Source organism: Papio anubis, chromosome 18 (assembly GCF_008728515.1).
Source record: "Papio anubis isolate 15944 chromosome 18, Panubis1.0, whole genome shotgun sequence".
Classification (NCBI taxonomy): domain Eukaryota; kingdom Metazoa; phylum Chordata; class Mammalia; order Primates; family Cercopithecidae; genus Papio; species Papio anubis.
The window spans coordinates 20,493,963-20,518,622 of NC_044993.1; the positions used below are offsets into that span (position 1 = coordinate 20,493,963).

At 42.2% G+C, this 24,660-nt stretch overlaps 1 protein-coding gene across 2 annotated transcripts in view; it reads right to left on the bottom strand.

The window, feature by feature from the left end:
* Nucleotides 1-24,660, bottom strand: part of SNTB2 (syntrophin beta 2) — a 111,372-nt gene that overhangs the window by 39,166 nt on the left and 47,546 nt on the right. The window contains exons 2-4 of one of the 2 annotated variants that reach the window (XM_021932105.2): nucleotides 10,608-10,821; nucleotides 4,758-4,798; nucleotides 1,567-1,625 (exon numbers count right to left, since the gene is read on the bottom strand). In XM_021932105.2, coding sequence (XP_021787797.1) covers nucleotides 1,567-1,625; nucleotides 4,758-4,798; nucleotides 10,608-10,821 — 314 coding nt within the window. The remainder of the gene's footprint in view (nucleotides 1-1,566; nucleotides 1,626-4,757; nucleotides 4,799-10,607; nucleotides 10,822-24,660) is intronic. The other variant, XM_003917102.5, reaches the window with a different exon arrangement.

The following is a 24,660-nucleotide window of genomic DNA, read 5'->3' on the forward strand; positions in this document are numbered from 1 at the left end:
GAACAATCTATATTTCAAAAGTAACCTTTAGAAAACTGCTAAAATATTTTAAATATACATTGAACAAATTCTTTATAAAGCAATCTATTGAATATTGTTTTGTGTTTTAATCGAAGTTCTTGCAAAGATGAATTTTAAAAGTCAAATAAATAAATAAATAACATATATACTCTGCTGTGAACACATATCTTTTAAAATGGAAAAAAAAAAAAAAGCAATTAGGAGTGTTTTTCATGGTAGGCTACAAATTCACAAACCGCCAATGACCAGGGAGTGAGTTTTCTTTACATTATTTTCTGAAGACAGTTTTTGCTGCCTAAAGGCACTATCATCAGATTCTATGCCACTTGTCAAAAAAATAAGCAATTTACAAGTACACTAGCATTTCTGCTTTGAAGCTCTTTTGTCACAGTTTCTAAACCCTTTATAATTCCAAATACTTTAAGTTGTCATATTTTGTATTACAAATATTCATTTTCATTTGAATTCTGGTTGGTCTATACTTTCTTAAATAAACATTTATTGAGCACCTACTATATGCCAAATATTGTGCTAGGCACTGGTATTGGAGATACAGTGATGAAAAAAGTGTATCATCTAGCTACTTCCAGACCTACCTACTAGTCTATCCATCTTTTATATGCTGTCAAAGTTTTATGGTAACAGCAAAATAGGACAAAAGTTCTAGAAAATAGAAGACATAAAATAAGAGTTGTGAACAGCCAAAAGGCTTAAGAAAAGTCTATATTTGAAAGTTCATATTACTCAGAGGAAAACCTTTAGATATCAAGTTTTAAGCTATTTGCTTTTTATTTAGACACAGTTCTGATGAGCTCTTTATTTGATTTCCTATTATATACCTACGTATATTAAGAGGTAGCGTGGTTCCAGAATTTAGAGGGTCTTGAACAGCAGGTTAAGTCTGAATATTAATTGGTAACTTTTTTTTTTTTTTTGAGATGGAGTCTTGCTCTTTGCCCAGGCTGAAGTGCAGTGGCACAATCTCGGCTCACTGAAACCTCTGCCTCCCGGGTTCAAGCAATTCTCCTGCTTCAGCCTCCCAAGTAGCTGGGATTACAGGCACACACCACCAAGCCTGGCTAATTTTTGTATTTTTAGTAGAGACAGGGTTTCACCATGTTGGCCAGGCTGGTCTTGAACTCCTGACCTCAAGTGATCCGCCCACCTAGGTCTCCCAAAGTGCTGGGATTACAGGCGTGAGCCACTGCGCCTGGCCTTAATTGGTAACTATTAATAACATAGAATCACTTAGGATTCTCAATAGGAGGGCAACATGATCAAAACAATCAACTTAAAAATAATTTTATGAGACATTTGTACACCCATGTTTATAGCAGCATCATTCACAATAGCCAAAAGGTGGAAGCAACCCAAATGTCCATCAATGGATGAATGGATAAACAAAATGTAGTATATACATATAATGGCATTATTCACCCCTTAATAAGGAAGAAATCCTAACACATGTTACAACACACATCATTAAGGATATTATACTAAGTAAAATAAGCCAGTCACGAAAAAAGAAATAATGTATGAACCCACTTTTATGAAGTATCTACAGCAGTCAAACTCACAGAAAGTGGAATGGTAGGTGCCAGGAGCTGAAGGAAGGGTGAAATGGGGAGGTTTTTAATGAGTAGAGAATTTTAGTTTTGCAAGAAGAAAAATTTCTGGACATTGGTTGTACAAAAATATGAATATACTTAACACTTCTGACCTGTACACTTAAAAATGATTAAGAAATTTTATGTTGGCCGGGCGCGGTGGCTCAAGCCTGTAATCCCAGCACTTTGGGAGGCCGAGACGGGCGGATCACGAGGTCAGGAGATCGAGACCATCCTGGCGAACACGGTGAAACCCCGTCTCTACTTAAAAATACAAAAAAACTAGCCGGGCGAGGTGGCGGGCGCCTGTAGTCCCAGCTACTCCGGAGGCTGAGGCAGGAGAATGGCGGGAACCCGGGAGGCGGAGCTTGCAGTGAGCTGAGATCCGGCCACAGCACTCCAGCCTGGGTGACAGAGCAAGACTCCGTCTCAAAAAAAAAAAAAAAGAAATTTTATGTTATGTGTATTTTACCACAATTTAAAAAAATTAGGTCAAGTACAGTGACTCACGCCTGTAATCCCAACACTTTGGGAGGCTGAGGCGGGGAAATCACTTGAGGCCAGGAGTTTGAGACCAGCCTGGGCAACAAAGTGAGACCCCATCTCTACAAAAAAAAAAATTTTTTTTTTTTTTGAGACGGAGTTTCGCTCTTTCGCCCAGGCTGGAGGGCAGTGGCTGATCTCAGCTCACTGCAACCTCCGCCTTCCGGTTTCAAGCAATTCTCCTGCCTCAGCCTCTCCAGTAGCTGGGACTACAGGCGCCCGCCACCATGCCCAGCTAATTTTTGTATTTTTAGTAGAGACGAGGTTTCACTATGTTGGCCAGCCTGGTCTTGAACTCCTGACCTCATGATCCGACCGCCTCGGCCTCCCAAAGTGCTGGGATTACAGGCATGAGCCACTGCGCCCGGCCCCCACTCAATTTTTTTTTTTTTTTTTTTTTGAGACAGACTTTACCTTTTGTTGCCCGGGCTGGAGTGCAATGGCGCAGTCTCAGCTCACTGCAACCTCCACCTCCTGGGTTCAAGCGATTCTCCTGCCTCAGCCTCCCAAGCAGCTGGGATTACAGGCATGTGCCACCACGCCCGGCTAGTTTTTGTATCTTTAGTAGAGACGGGGATTCACCATGTTGGTCAGGCTGGTCTGAAATTCCTGACCTCAGGTGATCCACACGCCTCAGCCTCCCAAACTGCTGGGATTATAGCCATGAACCATTGTGCCTGGCCCCCACATGTTTTTTATTTTTTTTATTTTTTTTTTGAGATGGAGCCTCGCTCTTTCACCCAGGCTGGAGTCGCCTGCCAGCAGGCCTCCCGGGTTCACGCCATTCTGCCTCAGGCTCCCGAGTTGCCTGCCAGCAGGCCTCGCTAATATTTAGTAGAGACGGGGTTTCACCATGCTGGCCAGGATGGTCTCGATCTCCCTGACCTCGTGATCCGCCTGCCTCGACCTCCCAAAGTGCTGAGATTACTGGCGTGAGCCACCGTGCCAGGCCGGGGTATTTTTTTTAAAAGCATAATCTTACAAATCCAAGGAGAACAGGAGAGGAGTCACTACAACAAAATTTTGGAGGCTAGTAAACAGAGGAGTTAAATGACTTAGCTGACTTAAGAAAACTGGAAAGAGCGAAATCCCAGCCAATCCGTGTTGGAGAATCCCTAAGAGGCTGGGGAAGCGGTGGTACCAGTTACCTCTGGAAGTGGGAGTAAAGCATGCAGCTCTACTCTGCGTGGTATGGTTGAAAGCCTGTCAGCATTCCCCACACCCAGTGGCCAGTGACTGCCCCACCCTCATTCTAGCAAAAGATTCAGAATTACCCTCATCCCACGAAACTGGGTGGGGGACGCAATGATGTTCTTATTTCAGATCGTATATCAGGCTATTTTCTAGAGGGACTATTTATTTCCATCGAGTTGCTTTGGCACTGTAACCAGTGTAACATCTTTTAAGCATATGCTAAAAGTTCAGCCCCAAAACCTTGACCAGAAATTTCCTTCACTCCTCCTACTGACCTACTTAGCACTACAGACAGGAATCAGTTCATCCTTCTTGAGGCACAGAATGTTCACCTTCTGAAAGTCTTTACACATCATACAGTTCCTAGGACAATCTCTCAGACATTTCTCCTTTGACACAGTCTAACTTCTGAAAATCCTGATGTCTCAGATCCTAGTTATTAAAAACTGGAAGAATGGAAAATAAATCTGTTATAAAATAAAACTAAGCCTGATTAAACACAAGCAGATACCGGGACCACTGGGCTGAAAAAATATGAGAATAGACAGTAAGTTATTTCCCACTGACAGTTAACCAGTTTTTTTTGTTTTTTTGTTTTTTTTTTTTGAGACGGAGTCTTACTCTGTCGCCCAGGCTGGAGTGCAATAGCACCATCTCAGCTCACTGCAAGCTCCGCCTCCCGGGTTCACGCCATTCTGCCGCCTCAGACTCCCTAGTAGCTGGGACAACAGGCGCCCACCACTATGCCCAGCTTATTTTTTGTATTTTTAGTAGAGACGGGGTTTCACTGTGTTAGTCAGGATGGTCCCGATCTCCTGACCTCGTGATCCGCCCGCCTCGACCTCCCAAAGTGCTGGGATTACAGGCTTGAGCCACCGTGCTCAGTCAGTTAACCCGTTTTTTATGAAAAGAAAAATTTTGCAATTTTTCTTGAAAAGGGATTGTGAAATAGAAAATTAAATTAGAACAGAAAAGAAGTTCCAAAATAGGACTGATGAGTCTAGGATCCAAAAGAGTCCACCTTTGAAGAAACCATTAAAACTGACAAAGGGGACAAAGTAATTTGTAAAGGCTACTGCTAATTTAAAAGAAAATTCCAATGAAAACTTTGCTAATAAAAATATGGAGGCAGTCTGCCAGTAATCATTTGGGTCCACAAGGGAGAAGAGGAGACAGCTATAATGTCTGAAGTTTTGGCCTCTTGTCAAACCACTGAGGATTTTCTGAGAAATGCAATTAAGATTTTGATCAGATGAATCAAATCAATGTTTAGGTACACAGGATTCTGTAAGTCTAGCTTACTTCTCCTGTTTAGCAAAGTCTTTAATATAACTTAAGTGTTCAACTTAGTAATAATCATATAATTTTATACATTATAAAGGCAAAATTTACCTTTTACGTGGAAAATAGTCAATGTGAAGATGACTGAGGCACTGTGAACCAATGCAAAGAACATGGATTTACATTTCCAAAAGGAGTATTTGAGAACACCTTGTTCTTCCTAAACTTCATACTGCCTACAATACTGATTGCTAAGGAAGGGGCTCATGTTCTCTCCTTGGACTTCATCATTATTTATTAAGTGTTTGCTTTCCAAAATGAAATACTTATAATTACCAGATGCATCAAATGAGGTCTTGAAAACTCAAGGTAGAGGAAGGGAGTAAAATTCTTCTTCCCCTGTACTTACTCATTCTGATCATTAGCACTTTTTACTTTTTCTCAGCTCTATGGAACCAAATCAAAGTAGTAAAGCAGAAAAAAAAGGCATTTCCCTCTAATATCAAACACATTTTTGGTTTAGAAAGTGAAGGCTTTAGATACGAATGAAGGATGAGCCACAAAAAGATTCCACTATGCACCCACCAGAAAGGTAAATATTAAAAAGACTGATAACATCAATTTTGGTGAGGATGTGAAACAAGGAAAACTCTCATATAATGGCAGGAACATAAAATGGCACAAAATGGCACAATTACTTTGGAAGGAAGTCTGGCAGTTTAGCTTATTTTATTTTTTTATTTTTAGTAGAGATGGGGTTTCACCATGTTGGCCAGGCTGGTCTCAAACGCCTGACCTCAGGTGATCTACCACTCTCGACCTCCCAAAGTACTGGGATTACAGGCATGAGCCACTGTGCCCAGCCTGGCAGTTTGTTGCTGTTGTTATTGTTGTTTTTGAGACGGAGTTTCACTCTTGTTGCCCAGGCTGGAGTGTAAGTAATGGTGCGATCTCAGCTCACCGTAACCTCCGCCTACCGGGTTCAAGCGATTCTCCTCCCTCAGCCTCCCGAGTAGCTGGGATTACAGGCATGAGCCACCACGTCCAGCTAATTTTGTATTTTTAGTAGAGATGGGGTTTCTCCATGTTGGTCAGGCTGGTCTCGAACTCCTGACCTCAGGTGATCTGCCTGCCTCAGCCTCCCAAAGTGCTGGGATTACAGGCATGAGCCACCACGCCTGGACTAGTTTTTTTTTTTTTTTAAGCTAAATATGCACCTATCCTTTGACCCAGCAATTCCACTCCTACAAATTTACCCCACAGAAATGAAAAAGTTTCTGAGGCCTTTAAACCAGAAGAAGAAGAAGAAGAAAAAAAAGGAAAGTACAAAAATATTCAGTGACTTTATTAATACTAACTCTATACTGGAAATTGCTCAGGTGACCATCAATAAAAAACAGATAAACAAATGGATATTTCCTTTAACAGAGCTGAGATAAATTTAAGGACCAATGAGCTCCAAGTTATTTTATTATTTTATTTTTATTTTTATTTCTTTTTGAGACAGAATCTTACTCTGTCACCTGGAGTGTCCAGGCTGGAGTGCAGTGGCACAATCTCGGCTCACTGCAACCTCCGCCTCCCAGGTTCAAGTGATTCTTATGCCTCAGCATCTTGAGTAGCTGGGATTACAGGTGTGTGCCACCATGCCTGGGCAATTTTTTGTTATTTTTAGTAGAGACAGGGTCACAAACTCCTGGCCTCAAGTGATCTGCCCGCCTTGGTCTCCCAAAGTGCTGAGATTACAGTCACGAGCCCCCTGCCCCAAGTTATTTTATAGATTATTATTTATTCTCATTCTAAAGTATATAGTTGAGCAGATATTACGACCATTCTACAGACAGAGAAAACAGGTGGCCAGAGAAATTAAGGAACTTATTTAAGGTCACAAGGACACTAACAATGCCTATAATAATAACTTGAGAACTTACTGATTCTATAATTACTGTCTTATTTAATCCTCCTATGATCTTATTTTATACAGGGGAAATGCAAGGCTTGTGGAAAACAAGTAGCCTGACCAACATTACAAAGCCTATCTTCCTAACTTCTATCTTCTCTCATAACTGAGGTCTAATTAGTTAATGGTTCTGTACATTTTTTCTGCCAAGACACACAGATGTTCATATTCCCATAAGTATAGCCGAAATTATGCATATTTTTTGCAAACTCCTTGTAATCCTAATGCTCTTATGTCTAAAAAGCACATGGAAATGCAAGTATAAGTGGTATCATCATAGGAATAACTTTGAATCTCTTCCAATTTATATTTTACAAAAAGCAAATAATGTGCAAAATTTTTTATTTTTTTTAAATTTTTTTTTTGAGACACAGTCTTGCAGAGTGCCATAATCTTGGCTCACTGTAACCTCTGCCTCCCGAGTTCAATCAATTCTCCTATCGCAGCCTCCCAAATAGCTGGGATTACAGGCGTGCACCACCACACCTGGCTAATTTTTGTATTTTTAGTAGAAACGGTGTTTCACTGTGTTGGCCAGGCCGGTCTCAAACTCCTGATGTCAAGTGATCCACCTGCCTTGGCCTCTCAAAGTGCTGGGATTACAGGTGGGAGCCACTGCACCCGGCCAAATTTTGATATCTTAAGTAAAATTAGAACAAGTTGCTTTGAAGCATTAAGACTGAGAATCTCAAAACTAGCGTGGATCTTCTAAGACCTTTCCTTATATAGTACGCCATGGTCAAGTAGACTGATCATTTACTGAAAAGGAAGGTATAATAGCACAACTCTGGTAGCCCCAAACTGCCCTCTCCATTTGGTTCTGAAGACCTACTTCACATGTGACCATCACCAAATGTCTTTAGCGTATAAATATGTCAGAGAATTCAGCCCCCAAGTTTTAACAAAGACCAAGGTTACTGGACTTCAATCCTTAGTGAATGATGAAGTAGCACAACGTTTAGCAATACAGCCAAGTCATATCATCTTCTTCCTTCTTTCTTTGCCCACTCCCACAACCCTGGGTTTCTATAGAAATTTTATAACGTTTTGCCTTTTTCTTCAATACCCAGCTACATCAGCAGCACTATAGGTACCTATTCTCAGAAATAATTTATTGCTGGGCGTGGTGGCTCATGCCTGTAATCCCAGCACTTTGGAAAACCAAAGTGAGTGGATTGCTGGAATCTAGGAGTTGGGGACCACTCTGGGCAATGTAGCAAAACCCTTTCTCTACAAAAAATACAAATATTAGCTGGGCATAGTGGCATGTACCTGTAGTCCCAGCTACTTGGGAGGCTGAGGCAGGGGAATTACTTGAGCCCAGGAAGCAGAGGTTGCAGTGAGCTGAGACCATGCCATTGTACTCCAGCCTGGGCGATGGGAGTGAAGCCTGTCTCAAAAAAAAAAAAAAAAAAAAAAAAAAAAAAAAAAAAGAAATGATTTATAACAAAATTGACTCTGTACTTTTCTCAGCCTGACAGCTAGTTGACAAATGTAGTTGTAATTTGTTTTTCTTTATCACATTGTTTCTCTATTCTATTTAATTCTCTATGGTCCCTAACTTAAAAAAAAAAAAAGCCCATAATTAACAGACCAACTGCTCTATATAAATGTATCTCTTTTCTCTCTCTCTCTCTCTTTTTTTTTTTGGTAGATATAGGGTCTTGTTATATTGCCCAAGCTAGTCTTAAACTCCTGGCCTCAAGCAATTCTCCTGCCTCAGCCTCCCAAAGTACTGAGATAAGTGTGAGCCGCCACCATGTCTGGCTCAAATGTATCTCATTTATTTTATTTATTTATTTATTTTTTTTTTCTTGAGACAGAGTCTTGCTCTGCCACCCAGGCTGGAGTGCAGTGGTGCAATCTCGGCTCACTGCAACTTCTGCCTCCCAGGTTCAAGCAATTCTTCTGCCTCGGCCTTCCAAGTAGCTGGGATTACAGGTGCCTGCCACCACGCCTGGCTAAGTTTTGTATTTTTAGTGGAGACAGGGTTTCACCACGTTTGCCAGGCTGGTCTTAAACTCCTGACCTCAAGTGATCCACCTGCCTCGGCCTCCCAAAGTGCTGGGATTCCAGGCGTGAGCCACCTCTCCCAGCCCAAATTAAATTCTTACTTTATGAAAACAATACAAAATTTCTTTAAAGATCAAGCTGTGTTGCACTTAGATGATTCAACATACATACAACCTTCCAGGAATAAACCTACACGTAGCACAAAGTAATTTCTACAATGTCTTGCACTTTTAAAACAAAGCCAAAAATTTAAATATATCAGAATATAATTTTCAGGCCAGGCACGGTGGCTCAAGCCTGTAATCCCAGCACTTTGGGAGGCCCAGACGGGCGGATCACGAGGTCAGAAGATCGAGACCATCCTGGCTAACACGGTGAAACCCCGTCTCTACTAAAAAATACAAAAAACTAGCCGGGCGAGGTAGCAGGCGCCTGTAGTCCCAGGAGGCTGAGGCAGGAGAATGGTGTAAACCCAGAAGGCGGAGCTTGCAGTGAGCTGAGATCGCGCCACTGCACTCCAGCCTGGGCGACAGAGCGAGACTCCGTCTCAAAAAAAAATAAAAATTAAAAAAAGACTTTTCTTAAGAGACAGGATATTGTTCTGTCACCCAGGCTACAGTGCAGTGACACAATCCTAGCTCACTGTAGCCTTGAACTCTTGGCTTCAAGTGATCCTCCCACCTTAGCCTCCCAAGTAGCTAGGACTACAGGTGCACGCCAGTAAGTCTGGCTAATTTTTTAAAAAAATGCCGTAGAGGCAGCGTCTCACTATGTTGCCCAAGCTGGTCTTAAATTCTAGCTTTAAGCAATTCTCTAACCCTGGCCTCCCAAAGTGCTGGGATTACAGGTGTGAGCCATTGTGCCCAGCAGAGTTAAGACTTTTTAAAAATACTATTTCTTGAGAACCTACTGTATGTGCTTGGCTCTGTGTAAGGGCCTTTACAGGTACCATCTCATTTAATCAGCACACTAAGTATCATTATCCTTTTTTTACAGATGATGATATGGTGTTGTATAGAAGTGAAGGGACTTGCTCAGAACCTTACTTTGAGCAGGTGACCTAGTTGGGATTCAAACCAAGATCTATCCGACTGCAGAGCTCAGTTCATTCCAGCAAACCTTGTAAAATACTACAGAGCAGAAGCTTTGAAGCCTTAAATACCCAAGGAGGCCTTAAAAACCCAAGGAGGCAATTCAGTTTCTTGGTGTCTTCTGTGCTCCATTCCATCCTGATCAGGCACCTGGCTGTGCATTAAGATCAGAGGAGACCATAATAGTGAAAACACATTATAAAAAGTCTGTCCTTAACTATGTCTTTGGGCAAGTTATTTTCATCTTATTTTTTCCCCTAATCTCTAACTTAACATTCGGTCTACCAGTGCCACTTCATGGAGTTAATGAAGACAAAGTTACAGAACACATATGATTATAGAACTAGGAGGGACATCAGAAATCATCCAATCTAATTTTCTCATTTTGCAAATGAGGAAACTGAGGTCAAGGGGAACTAACTTGCCAGAGTCACACTGCTGGTTGATTCAGCCAAAACCATAATGCAGATCTCTAACTCTATACTACCTACAGTCTAAGGAATTTCCATCTAAGGAGATACTTAAAAATTTCTCTTTAACAAGAATTCTTTCAATTATAAAGTAATACATATTCATAGTGAAAAAAGTAATAACAACATTACGGAAAGATATAAAAGGAAGAGAAGATGTCCCCTCTTTCTTTCTCTCCTTTAATCTTATTTGACACCTTAGGGGTAAAGCCATTAACTGTTTCTTGTGTGCCTGTCCAAAATTTTTTCTACACATATACATGTATATGTGTAGAATAACTTAAAATGTGGAACCCCAAAAATGCATCTCTCACCTTAGACTGATGTTTTCCTCTGTATAATTAAGTTAACAGAGTCATATAATACTGCAACAAGTCCTTAAGTTTGTAAAGCTGTAGGTATGATGATCTTGTTAGGTACACCTCACCTGTTTTCCAGATCCGGCATGCTTAGGTTTCTAGCAGCAAAGCACATTTTGAGAGGGATGATCTTCCTGTCTTTGGTGCTGTTTTGGTGTTTTGGCGAACCAGAGTCCTCACTGCCACTAAAGCTTGGTGACTGGGGGGCTGCACCTTCCCACGGCAGATCTGATACTAATGATGGCTTCTTGATATATGGTGTTACTTCTCGGATGAACTTGACTATGAACAAAAAAATCAAAGAAGGTGGTTAGTAATTTTGCTTCCTATAATAAATGATAACTAAAGTATTCACATACATGCTATATCTATAACAAAGTTGGGGAAATGGCTGGGCGCAGTAGCTCACACCTGTAATCCCAGCACTTTGGGAGGCCAAGACAGGTGGATCACTTGAGGTCAGGAGTTCGAGGCCAGCCTGGTCAACATGGTGAAACCCCATCTCTACCAAAAATACAAAAAATTAGGTGGGCATGGTGGCACACGCCTGTAGTCCCAACTACTCAGGAAGCTGAGGCAGAAGAATCACTTGAACCCAGGAGGCAGTGGTTGCAGTGAGCCGAGATTGTGCCATTGTACTCCAGTCTGGGCGACAGAGCAAGACTCTGCCTCAAAAACAAACAAACAAAGAAAAAGTGGGGGAAAAAAAGTAAGTTAAAGAGCCATGAATCCGCTGGAGATAGATTCAAAGTCAGACCCATCTAGGCTTTAGATGACTCAACCTTTAGAAACTTCTCCATACTTCTACCCATTGGTTCCCTGTCTTCTCAAGTCATATAAAACAAACTTAATCTCTCTTTTACATGAGAACTCTATAATTATCTGAAGACAGATTTTTCTCTTCTCTCTCCTCCCCATAATAAGCCAAGTATTTCTATTTCCATTCAATTCAATCAACTTTTATTAGCTACCTATCAAGTGTTGGGAATTAGGCTAGCTAGTAAGGACACGCGGGCAAATGAGCCATGGATTCTATCCCTCAAGGAATGCCCAGCCTTGCAGGGGAGACAGCTATGTAAACAGGTCATTACAGTTCTTAAAATCATTACAGTTCTTAAAAGTGCAAAAATAAAGCATATTCAAGATAAGGTATGATCTAATAAGCACAAAGCCAACTCAACTGATCCCGCTTGCTTGTTCAAAATACTCTGTTTCCGGCCGGGCGCGGTGGCTCAAGCCTGTAATCCCAGCACTTTGGGAGGCCGAGGCGGGCGGATCACGAGGTCAGGAGATCGAGACCATCCTGGCTAACATGGTGAAACCCGTCTCTAAAAATAGCTAGCGGTGGCGGGCGCCTGTAGTCCCAGCTACTCGGAGGCTGAGGCAGGAGAATGGCCTGAACCTGGGAGGCGGAGCTTGCAGTGAGCCGAGATCGCGCCACTGCACTCCAGCCTGGGTGACACAGCGCGAGACTCCGTCTCAAAAAAAAAAAAAAAAAAAAAAAATACTCTGTTTCCATTAATGTAGCCTCAAATGAAAATCAAGCTTTTAGTAAATAGAAAGCTTTTTTAAGTTCAATTGTAAAACTCATGAAACTCTTCTTTTACTTCAGTCATGACTACAATTACTATCACTTGAGGCATGGTGTTCTTGTTTCAAAAACTAGACAAACTGAGGCCGGGCGCGGTGGCTCAAGCCTGTAATCCCAGCACTTTGGGAGGCCGAGGCGGGCGGATCACGAGGTCAGGAGATCGAGACCATCCTGGCTAACACGGTGAAACCCCGTCTCTACTAAAAATACAAAAAAACTAGCCGGGCGTGGTGGCGGGCGCCTGTAGTCCCAGCTACTCGGAGGCTGAGGCAGGAGAATGGCCTGAACCTGGGAGGCGGAGCTTGCAGTGAGCCGAGAACGCGCCACTGCACTCCAGCCTGGGTGACACAGCGCGAGACTCCGTCTCAAAAAAAAAAAAAAAAAAAAAAACTAGACAAACTGGCTGGGCACAGTGGTACACAGAGTTTCTCCTGTGAATAGGTAAAATATGCACATAAAACAAAACTCAAGAGGTATAAAAGGTTTTATAATAAAAGTCCAGATTTCTAGCTACCCTGTCTCCATTCCTGGAGGCAACCATTCAAAGAGATGCCTGGTATGCCAAGCATGTATGAAAGTAAACACATACACATGCATGTATATCTGATCATACATATGGTAGTATATTATGCTTACTGTGCTGTGCCTTGGTTTTCTTTATTTAATAAGGTTGATGATAGTCTTTTATTGGCCTAATAGTTGATAGCTAATTCTACAGCATGATGTGGTCATAGAGATGCCTTTGGAATCAAGAAGACCTGGTTCAAAACCTAACTGTGCTTGCTACTCAAAGCTATGTGACCACCCTTAACTGTTCTGAGGTCCTCATCTACAAAATGAGAGTAACACTAAGCAAATAAAAATTTCAGGCACATACTAAACATTCAATAAATACAGTAGCTACCTTTCTTTTTCCTTCCCTAAATTAGAAAGTTAGAGAAGAGTTTAAAAATGTTAATGGGAATCAGTAGAAGAGTTAAAGTTATTTTCTTAAACATTATTTAAAAATATTTACTAGGCCGGGCGCGGTGGCTCACGCCTGTAATCCCAGCACTTTGGGAGGCCGAGGCGGGCGGATCACAAGGTCAGGAGATTGAGACCATCCTGGCCAACATGGTGAAACCCTGTTTCTACTAAAAAAAAAACAAAAAATACAAAAAATTATCCAGGTGTAGTGGTGGACACCTGCAGTCCCGGCTACTCCAGAGGCTGAGGCAGGAGAATGGCGTGAACCCGGGAGGCAGAGCTTGCAGTGAGCCGAGAACGCACCACTGCACTCCAGGCCTGGGCAACAGAGACTCCATCTCAAAAACACACACACACACACACAAAGATTTACTGAAATTAAGTATAATAATAGAAAATATAACAATTCCAATGCTAGCATTTAGATGTAGTATATCTCTGTGCTTTTTGTGCATAGTTATAATACATGTGCTTCTGGGTAGAGTAAAAGCTAGCTGCCTCAGGTCACCAAGGAGATTTTTTTACCCTAGAAAAATCAGCAGGAGTGCAGTCAGTATATCCCTCGAGCAGCTGACTCAGGCATTTCAACACATACTTTTTAGCTTTATGCTTTGAAGAACTTTGGCAGAAATTCCTAAGGTTTCCAGGTACTGCAAATGGCAGAGGCATGCTTTTTGAACATTTAAGGCAGTACACTACTGGGCTACCAACTGGAGGAAATTAAAGACATTCTAAATGAATCACTGAATAATATAGTGGTTAGAAAAGAACCCTCAATGATCTACTCAGAAGTTCATTCAATCACACAGTAGCATCACTGAACTGATTACTATACACGTCCTAAAACAAAAACAGACATATGCATACAATTTATGTATTGCCTTATTAACAGAGCAATGAATTTTATCTGAGGTGATGGCAATGCACTCCATACCCCCATCTAATTAGCCATCCATAATGGCAGAAGAGCTGTGGATGGACATCTGTTTCTAATGTACCTGAAGTTTGGGAATGGCGAAAAGTTAACAGGTTAACTTAACCAGGTTAAGTCCTATGTTAAGGCCTTAAGCTGGACATGTGGCTAGATAAGCAGAGCCTTTACACCCCCACATGGAGCTTTCAGTTCAACTCAGAACCCACAACATATTTCAGAATCATTTCATTTTTCCTGATAGTTGAAGATAATCCTCAAAATATTTAATCAAACACCGATGTTTACAAACTGTTTTGAGTGTTCAGATGCTGAAGCTAATTTTCTTTCTTCCATTCATGTATCCCCCTCTTTTTTTTTTTTTTTTAGACAGAGTCTCACTCTGTTGCCCAGGCTGGAGTGCAGTGGTGTGATCTCGGCTCAGTGCAAGCGCCGCCTCCTGAGTTCACGCCATTCTCCTGCCTCAGCCTCCCGAGTAGTTGGGACTACAGGCGTCCGCCACCACGCCTGGCTAATTTTTTGTATTTTTAGTAGAGATGGGGCTTCACTGTGCTAGCCAGGATGGTCTCAATCTCCTGACCTCGTGATCTGCCCACCTCAGCCTCCCAAAGTGCTGGGATTACAGGCGTGAGTCACCACGTCTGGTCTCATGTATCCCTTTTACTGAATGTGAAGGGGGCTTCCTCCCACCCCAAAAGCATTACTGTGATCCCTTCTCTTCTTTAGAGTGACAAAAACACATACATGTACTGTACACATGTACTTGTAAAGATGTCTGGAAGACATCTTAATCAAAATATCAATAGTGCTTATATACAGGTGTAGGATTGCATTTTTTTCTTTATGTCATTGTGTGTATTTAAAATTTTTGTTTAAGTCCATAGCATTTATTTTAAAAAGTTATTTAAGAAATGAAGAAAACTTATTTTGTAACCTTGTTCAAACTCTATCTTAATTTTATTTTTGAGACAGGGTCTCACTCTGTCCCTCATGTTGGAGTGCAGTGGCACAATCATAGCTCACTGTAATGTCAAATTTTTGGCCTCGAGTGATCCTGCCTCAGCCTCCTGATTAAATGCAACTACAGGCACACACCAACACATCTGGCTAATTTTTAAATTTTTTGTAGAGACAAGGTCTTGCTATTTTGCCCAGGCTGGTCTCAAACTCCTGGCTTTAAGCAAGCCTCCCACCTGAGCCTCTCAAAGCGTTGGGATTACAAGCATGAGCCACCAACCAGCCTCTTGCTCAAACTTTAAACATGAAAGACCGGTAAACTGAAATCTTGTTGAGGCTTCAAATACTATAATGCACTGGATGGGATCCAGAATCCAGCTGATTCTTACTGAATTTTAAGCTCTAATGAATAAGGTTATGAAGAGTTCCATTTTTGGGGCATGAGGCAGCATCTGATTTTAAACTGAACACTAGTTAAGTGGCTTTTTTTTTTTTTTTTTTTTTTTTGAGAGAAGGTCTGGCTCTATCACCCAGGCTGAAGTGCAGTGGCATGATCTCAGTTGACTGCAACCTCTTCCTCCTGGGCTCAAACCATCCTCCCTTCCTAGCCTCCTGAGTGGCTGGGACTACAGGCGCATACCACCATACCCAGCTAATTTTTGTATTTTTAGTAGAGACAGGATTTCGCCATGTTGCCCAGGCTGGTGTTTAATTGGTGAGCTCAAACAATCCACCCGCCTTGGCCTCCCAAAGTGCTGAGATTATAGGTATGAGCCACTGAACCCACCTGTTAAGTGGCTTTTTTTTTTTTAAAGTAGAGATGGGGTTTCACCATGTTGGCCAGACTGCTCGCCAACTCCTGAACTCAAGTGATCCGCCCACCTCGGCCTTTCCCAAAGTGCTGGGATTACAGGCCTAAGCCACCATGCCCACCCTGGCTTTTTAAAGCTTATCTAGGCCGGGGCTGAGCATGGTGGCTCACGCCTGTAATCCCAGCACTTTGGGAGGCTGAGGTAGGTGGATCACGAGGTCAGGAGTTCAAGACCAGCCTGGGCAAGATGGTGAAACCCCATCTCTACTAAAAACATAAAAATTCACCGGGTGCGGTGACAGGCACCTGTGATCCCAGCTACTGGGGAGGCTGAGGCAGGAGAATTGCTTGAACCCAGGTGGCAGAGGTTGCAGTGAGCTGAGATTGTGCCACTGCACTCCAGCCTGGGCTACAAAGTGAGACTCCATCAAAAAAAAAAAAAAAGAAGAAGCAGCTTATCCAGGCTGGGCACAGTGGCTCACACCTGTAATCCCAGCACTTTGGGAGGCCGAGGTGGGTGGATCACTTGAGGTCAGGAGTTCGAGACCAGCCTGGCCAACATGGCGAAAACCCATCTTTAATAAAAATACAAAATTAGCTGGGTGTGGTGGTGGGTGCCTGTAATCCCAGCTACTTGGGAGGCTAAGGCAGAACTGCTTGAACCCAGGAGACAGAGGTTACAGTGAGCCAAGGTCATGCCATTGCACTCCAGCCTGGACAACAAGAGCAAAACTCTGTCTCAAAAAAAAAACGAACAAAATGAAACAAAAAAAAAACCTTATCCAAAAAGATACAAAATAGCACAGACACAGCCTATGGCTGCAAACACACATATTTGGATAAATGGATCAACCTATTTTATAAACATCAACTTCTCATATAATCGTTATGTTCCTCTTTATCTCTAACTCTTACCTTTTTCATGTCCCAACTGGTGTTCTTTACTATCAGTTTAAGTGAAACTAAGTTAGTCACACAACATTATTTCCCCTGCTTTTGCAAGCAAGTTTGTTCCTGGATTATTCTCAGAGTGGAAGATCTGGCTGTGTATTCTGCACAGGAATGAGTTATGCTGACAGTCACTGCTAAAGTATTTTCTCAGGAGGATTCTCTCCAACCTCATCCCAAGCTCCTCTCTCAAGTCAGGAGCCTGATAAATGACCACCAAAAACATGAGGAAGGAATTGCTTTACTTTGAGTAAAAAGTCTTTTACATTCTCAACTTGCAGGTGTCTTTCAGCTCAAGTCTCCTGGCCATTTGGGGTTTGAGTAGACTGCAGTCTAGAGTCTGGTGACATGAACCTTAAATGAGTTCAGAGTGACTCTTTCACTCTCCCTCTTCATTCTAAAATAACATAGCATATTCATTAATTTATTGAGATCCTACTATATACCAGGAATAGTTTTAGGGACGTAGAATTATTAGTCAGTGAATAAAGTATGCAAAAAAGATGTAATTAAAAATTTAATGAAATTCTAGAGAAATAAAAACTTACATTCACACAAAAGCCTGTACACTAATGTTCTTAGCAGCTCTATTCGTAAGTACCACAACTGGAAACAACCCAAATTTCCTTCAATGGTGAATGGATAAACTGTGATACAGCTATAGAATAGAACACTATTCAGAAATAAAAAGGAATGAACTATAACTCAGTAACTTGGATGAATCTGAAAGGCATTACACCAGTCTCAAAAGTTATATGATCCCATTATTGAAAAGAAAAAACTATATGATGAAAAATTCAGTGGTTTCTGGCCAGGCACCATGGCTCATGCCTGTAATCCCAGCATTTTGAGAGGCTAAAGTGAGTAGATCACTTGAGGTTCGGAGTTCAAGACCAGCCTGGCCAACATGGTGAAACCCCACCTCTACTAAAAATACAAAAATTAACCAGGCATAGTGGCGCACGCCTGTAACCCCAGCTACTCAGGAGGCTGAGGCAGGAGGCTTGAACCTGGGAGGCGGAGGTTGCAGTGAGCTGAGAATGTGCCACTGCACTCCAGCCTGGGCGACAGAGCAAGACCCTGTCTTGACCAAAAATAAATAAATAAATAAGAATAAAAAAATAAATTCTGTGGTTTCTAAGGGTTAGGGGTAAGAAAGGATATGATTATAAAGGGGTAGCACAACAGAGTTTTTTGAAACCATGGAACGGTCCTGTATCCTGATTGTGGTGACAGTTACAAGAATTTATGTAGGTGTTACAATTTATATATGTGTCCGAATTCATAGAACTGTATACCTTAAGGGAAAAAATTCAATTTTACAGTATGATAATTACAAAATAAAATAAGTAAATTATACAGTATATTAGAAGATGTTAAGTGTGATGGGAAAAGGAAACACAGCAAGGGAAAGAAATGCTGCCTCTGGGGTGTCAGTTTGTAATTTTAAATATGGTAGTTAGGGTAAGCCATTAAGAAGATATTTGAACAAAGACTTTAGGAGATAGAGGAGTTGGCCATGTAAATATCTGGGAGAAGCATTTTAGCCAGGGAGACAATGTTAAAGCAGTAAGGAGGCCCAGAGTAACTGGAGCTGGATAAGTGAGGGGGACAGAGTAAAAAATAGGGTCACAAAGGCAACGGGGCTGGGAAGCAGACCATGTACGGCCTTTTAGGTCATGGCAAGGACTTTGGCTTTTATTCTGAAATGGGAAGCTATTGGGAGATTTTCAGGAGCAAGTGACCACTATGTTGAAAATAGAATGAAAGAAGGCCAAAGCAGAAGCAGGAAGACCAGCTAGCGGGTTATCAGGGATGAGAGATGATGGGAGTTGGACCAGGGGAATAGTAGTGGAGGTGGTGAGAAGTGGCCAGATTCTACATCAGATTACATAAGGGGGTGACAAAAAGAAGAGTCAAGGATAATGTCAAGATTTTTGTCCTGAACAACCAGAAGGATAGAGTTCCCCTTGACAGGTTTAGAAGAAAGATCAGGAACTTGAGACATACATTACACAATCAAGTCTAACAGGCGGCTAGATATATAAGCCTGCAGTTCAGGAAATGGGTGTAGGCTAGAAACATGAATTTGGGAACTATGAGCATATGGTTGCTATTTAATGCCATGAAACTGGATAAGATCACTGTATCAGTCAGGATCCCAGCAGGAAACCATAGTAAAGGATTTAATAGAGGGACAACTTATGAAGGTATGGGCAGAGTTCAGGGAAACCACATGGGAAAATAGAGTGTAGTATCCCAGGGCTATTAACAGAGTGGCTGTTTCCACCCCTAGGCCTGAAGGAACTAGGAAAGAAAGTGGGTATCAAACCCAGAAGAAAAGAGCCCTACAGAGACAGTCATGAGAGGAGCAGGACTTTCAGTCAATTCAGCCAGATTCAAATTGGGTGCCAAGGGGATAAATGCTCCAATCTCACCCTCCTCCTTCTTTCCTCCAATGTCCTACTGGGGCTCTACATTGGCCAAACCCAACAAAAACCAAAGGCCAAGGAAGTCTGCTGATGTTGTCCATGCAGGTCAGTATCCTGGGACAGATGGCATGTAGAGAAGGAGCGGACCTAGAAGGGTCAATGGAAGACTTTCAGCACAAGCAAGGAAGTAAGTATGGAAGAGAAAGCAGACACTCCACCATCAAAGGACGAGAGAGAAAAGGAGGTAGGAGGTAGGCAGAAGATCCACGAAACACAAGTGCTCCATAGAAATACTGGCTTAACGGGCATGGTGGCTTACGCCGGTAATCCCAGCACTTTGAGAGGCCAAGGCGGGCGGATCACCTGAGGTCGGGAGTGCAAGACCAGCCTGACCACATGGAGAAACTCCGTCTCTACTAAAAAAATACAAAATTAGCCGGGCATGGTGGCACACGCCTCTAATCCCAGCTACTTGGGAGGCTGAGGCAGGAGAATCACTTGAACCCAGGAGGCGGAGGTTGCAGTGAGCTGAGATCACGCCATTTCACTCCAGCCTGGGTGTCAGAGCAAAACTCTGCCACGAAAAAAAAAAAAAAAAAAAGTACCAAGTTTACCCCAACTGAAAAAGCACTCCCTTGACCTGACGAATCCAGACTTGGCTCTTCCCTCCCTTCACCATTCCTTGAAAATCAAAACAAAACAATTTCTGCTTATTGTTTCTATTCTCTCCTTTCACTCCTTAATCTCTTCTGAATTAAAACAGCATTCTAAAGGGTCATTAATGTTTTCTCACCCAATCCAAAGGCCCTTTCTCAATCCTTATGCTCGACCGTTCCAATATGTATGGCAATGCACTGTACCAACTGTTTTGTATTCCTTCTTTCTGGCCATTTATTTTTTAAGTGCCTTTTTTCTCCTCCTAGCCCTATAATCTAGGTGTTCCCTAAGGCTCTGATGTTAGCACTTCTCACTTTATCCTCTCATCCCTGTCAGCTTTCTGCTGGATCTCTAGTTTGACACAGCTCTCTAGAACCAGTATCTCCTGTTGGCCCCAATCCCACCACCTGGGTACTGCCCCATCCTTCAGGTTCAACATATCCAAACAAGAACTAATCATCATCCTTTATCCCCTGCTCCTGTGCTCACTCTTGTAGTTATTAGGATTAGCATCATCTTTCTCGCTACCCAGGATCTAAACCAGTACTATAGTTAGTCTGGTGTGAAGCACACTCTTCTGTATTTTATTAAGGGTTGCCCAGGTGGTTAATTCTCATGCTCAATCAAGGTTTGGAAAATGCTTCTCTAAACCTTTGCATCCCTATCCACTACATCTAATCAGGTGCCAAATCACATCTGAAATTGTTCTCTAGCCTACCTACTCCCCTCAGTTTCCACTGCCAACATTCCTTGGTTAACCCAGAACAGCCACTGTAATGGTGCTGTTGCTTTTTTTTTTTTTTTTTTTTTTTTGGTAATTGTAAAATATACACAACATAAAGTTTACTATTTTAACCATTTTTTTTTTACATGTACAGTTCAGTGCATTAAGTATTCACATTGTTGTGAAACCACCACCACCAGCCATCTCCAGAACTTTCTCATTTTCCCCAACGAAAACTCTATACCCACTAAACAATTACTCCCTGTTCCCTTCTCCTCTGGCAACCACCATTCTACTTTCTGTCCTTATGAGTTTGACACTCTAGGTACCTCACATAGGTGGACTCATACAATACTTGTCCCTTTGTGTCTGCACTGGCCTCTTAACTGATCTCCTCGCCCAGACCCTCTTCCCTTCTCTCATTCCTTTACACAAGGTTGCCAGGTTGATTGTCCTAGAACCCAACTCATACCAGACCACTCCTGATTTCAGAGTCTCTATGGTTTCCTATTGTCTAAAGAATGTAGTCCAAAGCCTCGTGTATAAATTCATCTTTCCAACCATCTCTTCTCTTCTGTCCCCTCAAACATCTTACTACTTAAAATGCTTGCACAAGAAAACCCACCAAAAGATTCCAAGCAGAAGCACAGGCCACCACAACCCAGTAAACTACTTGCAGAAAGGTATATTCTGACTTTTCCTGTATCCTTATTTATATTGATTCGCTCATTTCTTCACTTCCATGTGTCCAAATCATACCCATTCCCAAAGCACATCTCAAATTCCACCTCTATTAATCCTAATGCAAAAGTAATGGGAGCTTACTAAGATCTAGCACAGATAAACCAGTAATTCTGTATATCTAATTGGACTGCATCCACACAACTCCAAGAACAGTTGTAGAAGTGGTAGCTAATGGGTTCAAACTCACCACAATTCCAGGATATGTGAAGAAACTTAGTACAGCAGCTGATGTGCCCCTGATATTGGTCAGACAGAAATTTCCTCATTATAGGCCTGAAAGCAGAGAAAAAAATTCCTGGTACTATGTTGTTAGCCCTGGGGATACAGCAGTTTGAAGCTGTCATATTGGTGCCAGGGTTTTTCGTTTTGTTTGTTTTCTTTCTGTTCCCCACTTCCCGCCTTTCTTCCTTTCCCTTCCTTTTAGTTCCCCCCTCCCCCACTTTGGTCTCATTTCTAGGACTCTCACAGGTATTCTGAAGGACATTTACAGTGATTAAAGTCTCTAAAAAACTCCTTTCTCCACCTATATAGAAACTACAGGCCGGGCGCGGTGGCTCAAGCCTGTAATCCCAGCACTTTGGGAGGCCGAGACGGGCGGATCACGAGGTCAGGAGATCGAGACCATCCTGGCTAACACAGTGAAACCCCGTCTCTATTAAGAAATACAAAAAACTAGCCGGGCGAGGTGGCGGGCGCCTGTAGTCCCAGCTACTCGGGAGGCTGAGGCCGGAGAATGGCGTGAACCCGGGAGGCGGAGCTTGCAGTGAGCTGAGATCCCGCCACTGCACTCCAGCCTGGGCGGCAGAGCGAGACTCCGTCTCAAAAAAAAAAAAAGAAAAAAGAAAAGAAACTACAGAGAAAAGCCCAGTGTTCTGAAAGGCAATCACACTGGCTAATGCTTGAACAAGATGTTACTGAATATTGTTTCTATAATATGGATACACATTACAGGGGTTTTGAGATACCACTTAACATTTATGCTTAGGATAGTTCTAGACCCAGGAAGTGAACAAGAAGGGAAGACACCCACTCATCTATTCTACATAAAATTAAAACTGGCTAGGATGTTCCAAACCACTCATCAGAACCAAGCTGAAGGCCGGGCATGGTGGCTCCTGCTGTAATCCTACCACTTTGGGGAAAAAAAAAATTAGCCAGGCATGGTGGCGTGTGCCTGTAAACCCAGCTACTCAGGAGGCTGAGGCAAGAGAATTGCTTGAAACCAGGAGACGGAGGCTGCAGTGAGCCAAAATTGTGCCACACACTCCAGCCTGGGAGAGACTCTGTCTTAAAAAAAAAAACAAGCTGTCCAGGTCAGAGTGTAGTGGCACAATCATAGCTCACTGCAGCCTCAAACTCCTAGGCTGAAGGGATCTTCTTGACTCAGCCCCTTGAGTAATTAGGACTACAGATATGCACAACTGTCCCTGGCTAAGTTTTTTTATTTTTTGCAGAAACAGTGGGGTCTCGCTATGTTGCCAAGGCTGGTCTTGAACTTCTGGCCTCAAGTGATCCTCCTGCCTTAGCCTCCCAAAGTGCAGGGATTACAAGTATTGAGGCACCATGCCTGGCCAGGGAACTTAGTTAACACTACACTGAACATCTTTTTCAGTGGAGAAATTAGTGGGTCAAAGTAATATTTAAGGATCATGGTAAGTACTGCCAAATTGCTCCCTCCAAAAATCTGTACCATTTTTATACCCCCACCAGCAATAAATAAGCATGTCCATGTCAGTACACTTGCCAACATGAAGTAATCCCACTTAAAATAACCCTTGCTATTTTAATAGGTGAAAAATGGTATATATGCCCACCCAATCTTGATCTCCTGTCTCAACAAACGCAGGATATTATTATTTTCTTCTACTTAAAAGCAGGAAATCCATGTCTCTTTATGCTTTTATTTTGTCTGAAGAACTGGGAGGGGTGATTTGTGATAACAGTGGAGAGTTACAGGACAGTCACCAGAACCTCGTATCTCACACAAATAGAATTTGAGTTCTTGATGTACCAGCATGTCTAAAGTCATACTTAATTTTCCATTATTGCCTTGTCATTTAACTCTGTGAAGTTAGTTCCTTTCCTCTTGCTAGGCATGAGGGTGGGAAAAGTTGTCAACAAGAAAACCAAAAATGCCCTAAGAAGCAGCAGTGTCTCCCAGATTTATAAGATGTGGTTTAGGTTTATGGTGATCTTGGAATTTTCAGTTCAGTTCATTATCCATCTTTCCTTCTCTGTTCCAATCTAAGCTCTGGTCCAAATCAATAAAAGTAGGAGAAATATCCTTTTCTGAAGATCTCAAATTACTACTGGGATAACAAAAAAAATTCAAGTATAATTTTAAACCTCTGAGCTATAGTGAAATAAGGTAGCTCTGAAATTTGTCCCCAGAAATTAAAATTTCAGGATTTAAAAATTAAGGCCTTTTGGCCGGGGGCGGTGGCTCACGCCTGTAATCCCAGCATTTTGAGAGGCTGAGGTAGGCGGATCACGAGGTCAAGAGAACGAGACCATCGTGGCCAACGTGGTGAAACCCCGTCTCTACTAAAAATACAAACATTAGCTGGGTGTAGTGGCTACTCGGGAGGCTGAGGCACGAGAATCACTTGAACCCAGTAGGCATAGGTTGCAATGAGCCAAGATTGCGCCACTGCACTCTAGCCTGGCGACAGAGTGAGACTCCGTCTCAAAAAAAAAAAAAAAAAAAAAAAAAAAAGGAAAAAAGACCTTTTAGAATGAATTTATACAAATTGGCAAAAAAAAAAAGCCCCAGTATTTTTTAGGCCTCATCAAAGTCTAATTTGAATATCTATTACTTTTATACAAAAGTATTAGCATTCATGCTTTTATATATGCAAATGTAGAATAACAAGCAAGATAAATAATATGGGGTTTTGACTATCTACTGTATAAATTCTCCTTGGTAAACTTCTTTAACTACTGATCTAATATAGTGAACTCGTTCTTGGTCATTTATAAAGTAAATATTTCTTAACTGAATTTAAAAAGTGTTTTTCTTTGGAATGTTTCCTCAAACTACAAAAGAATATGCAAGCTTCTCAATTTTTTATAAAAAATGTTTTAGGCCGGGCGCGGTGGCTCAAGCCTGTAATCCCAGCACTTTGGGAGGCCGAGACGGGCGGATCACGAGGTCAGGAGATCGAGACCATCCTGGCCAACAAGGTGAAACCCCGTCTCTACTAAAAAAATACAAAAAAAAAAAAACTAGCCGGGCGAGGTGGCGGGCGTCTGTAGTCCCAGCTACTCGGGAGGCTGAGGCAGGAGAATGGCGTAAACCCGGGAGGCGGAGCTTGCAGTGAGCAGAGATCCGGCCACTGCACTCCAGCCTGGGTGACAGAG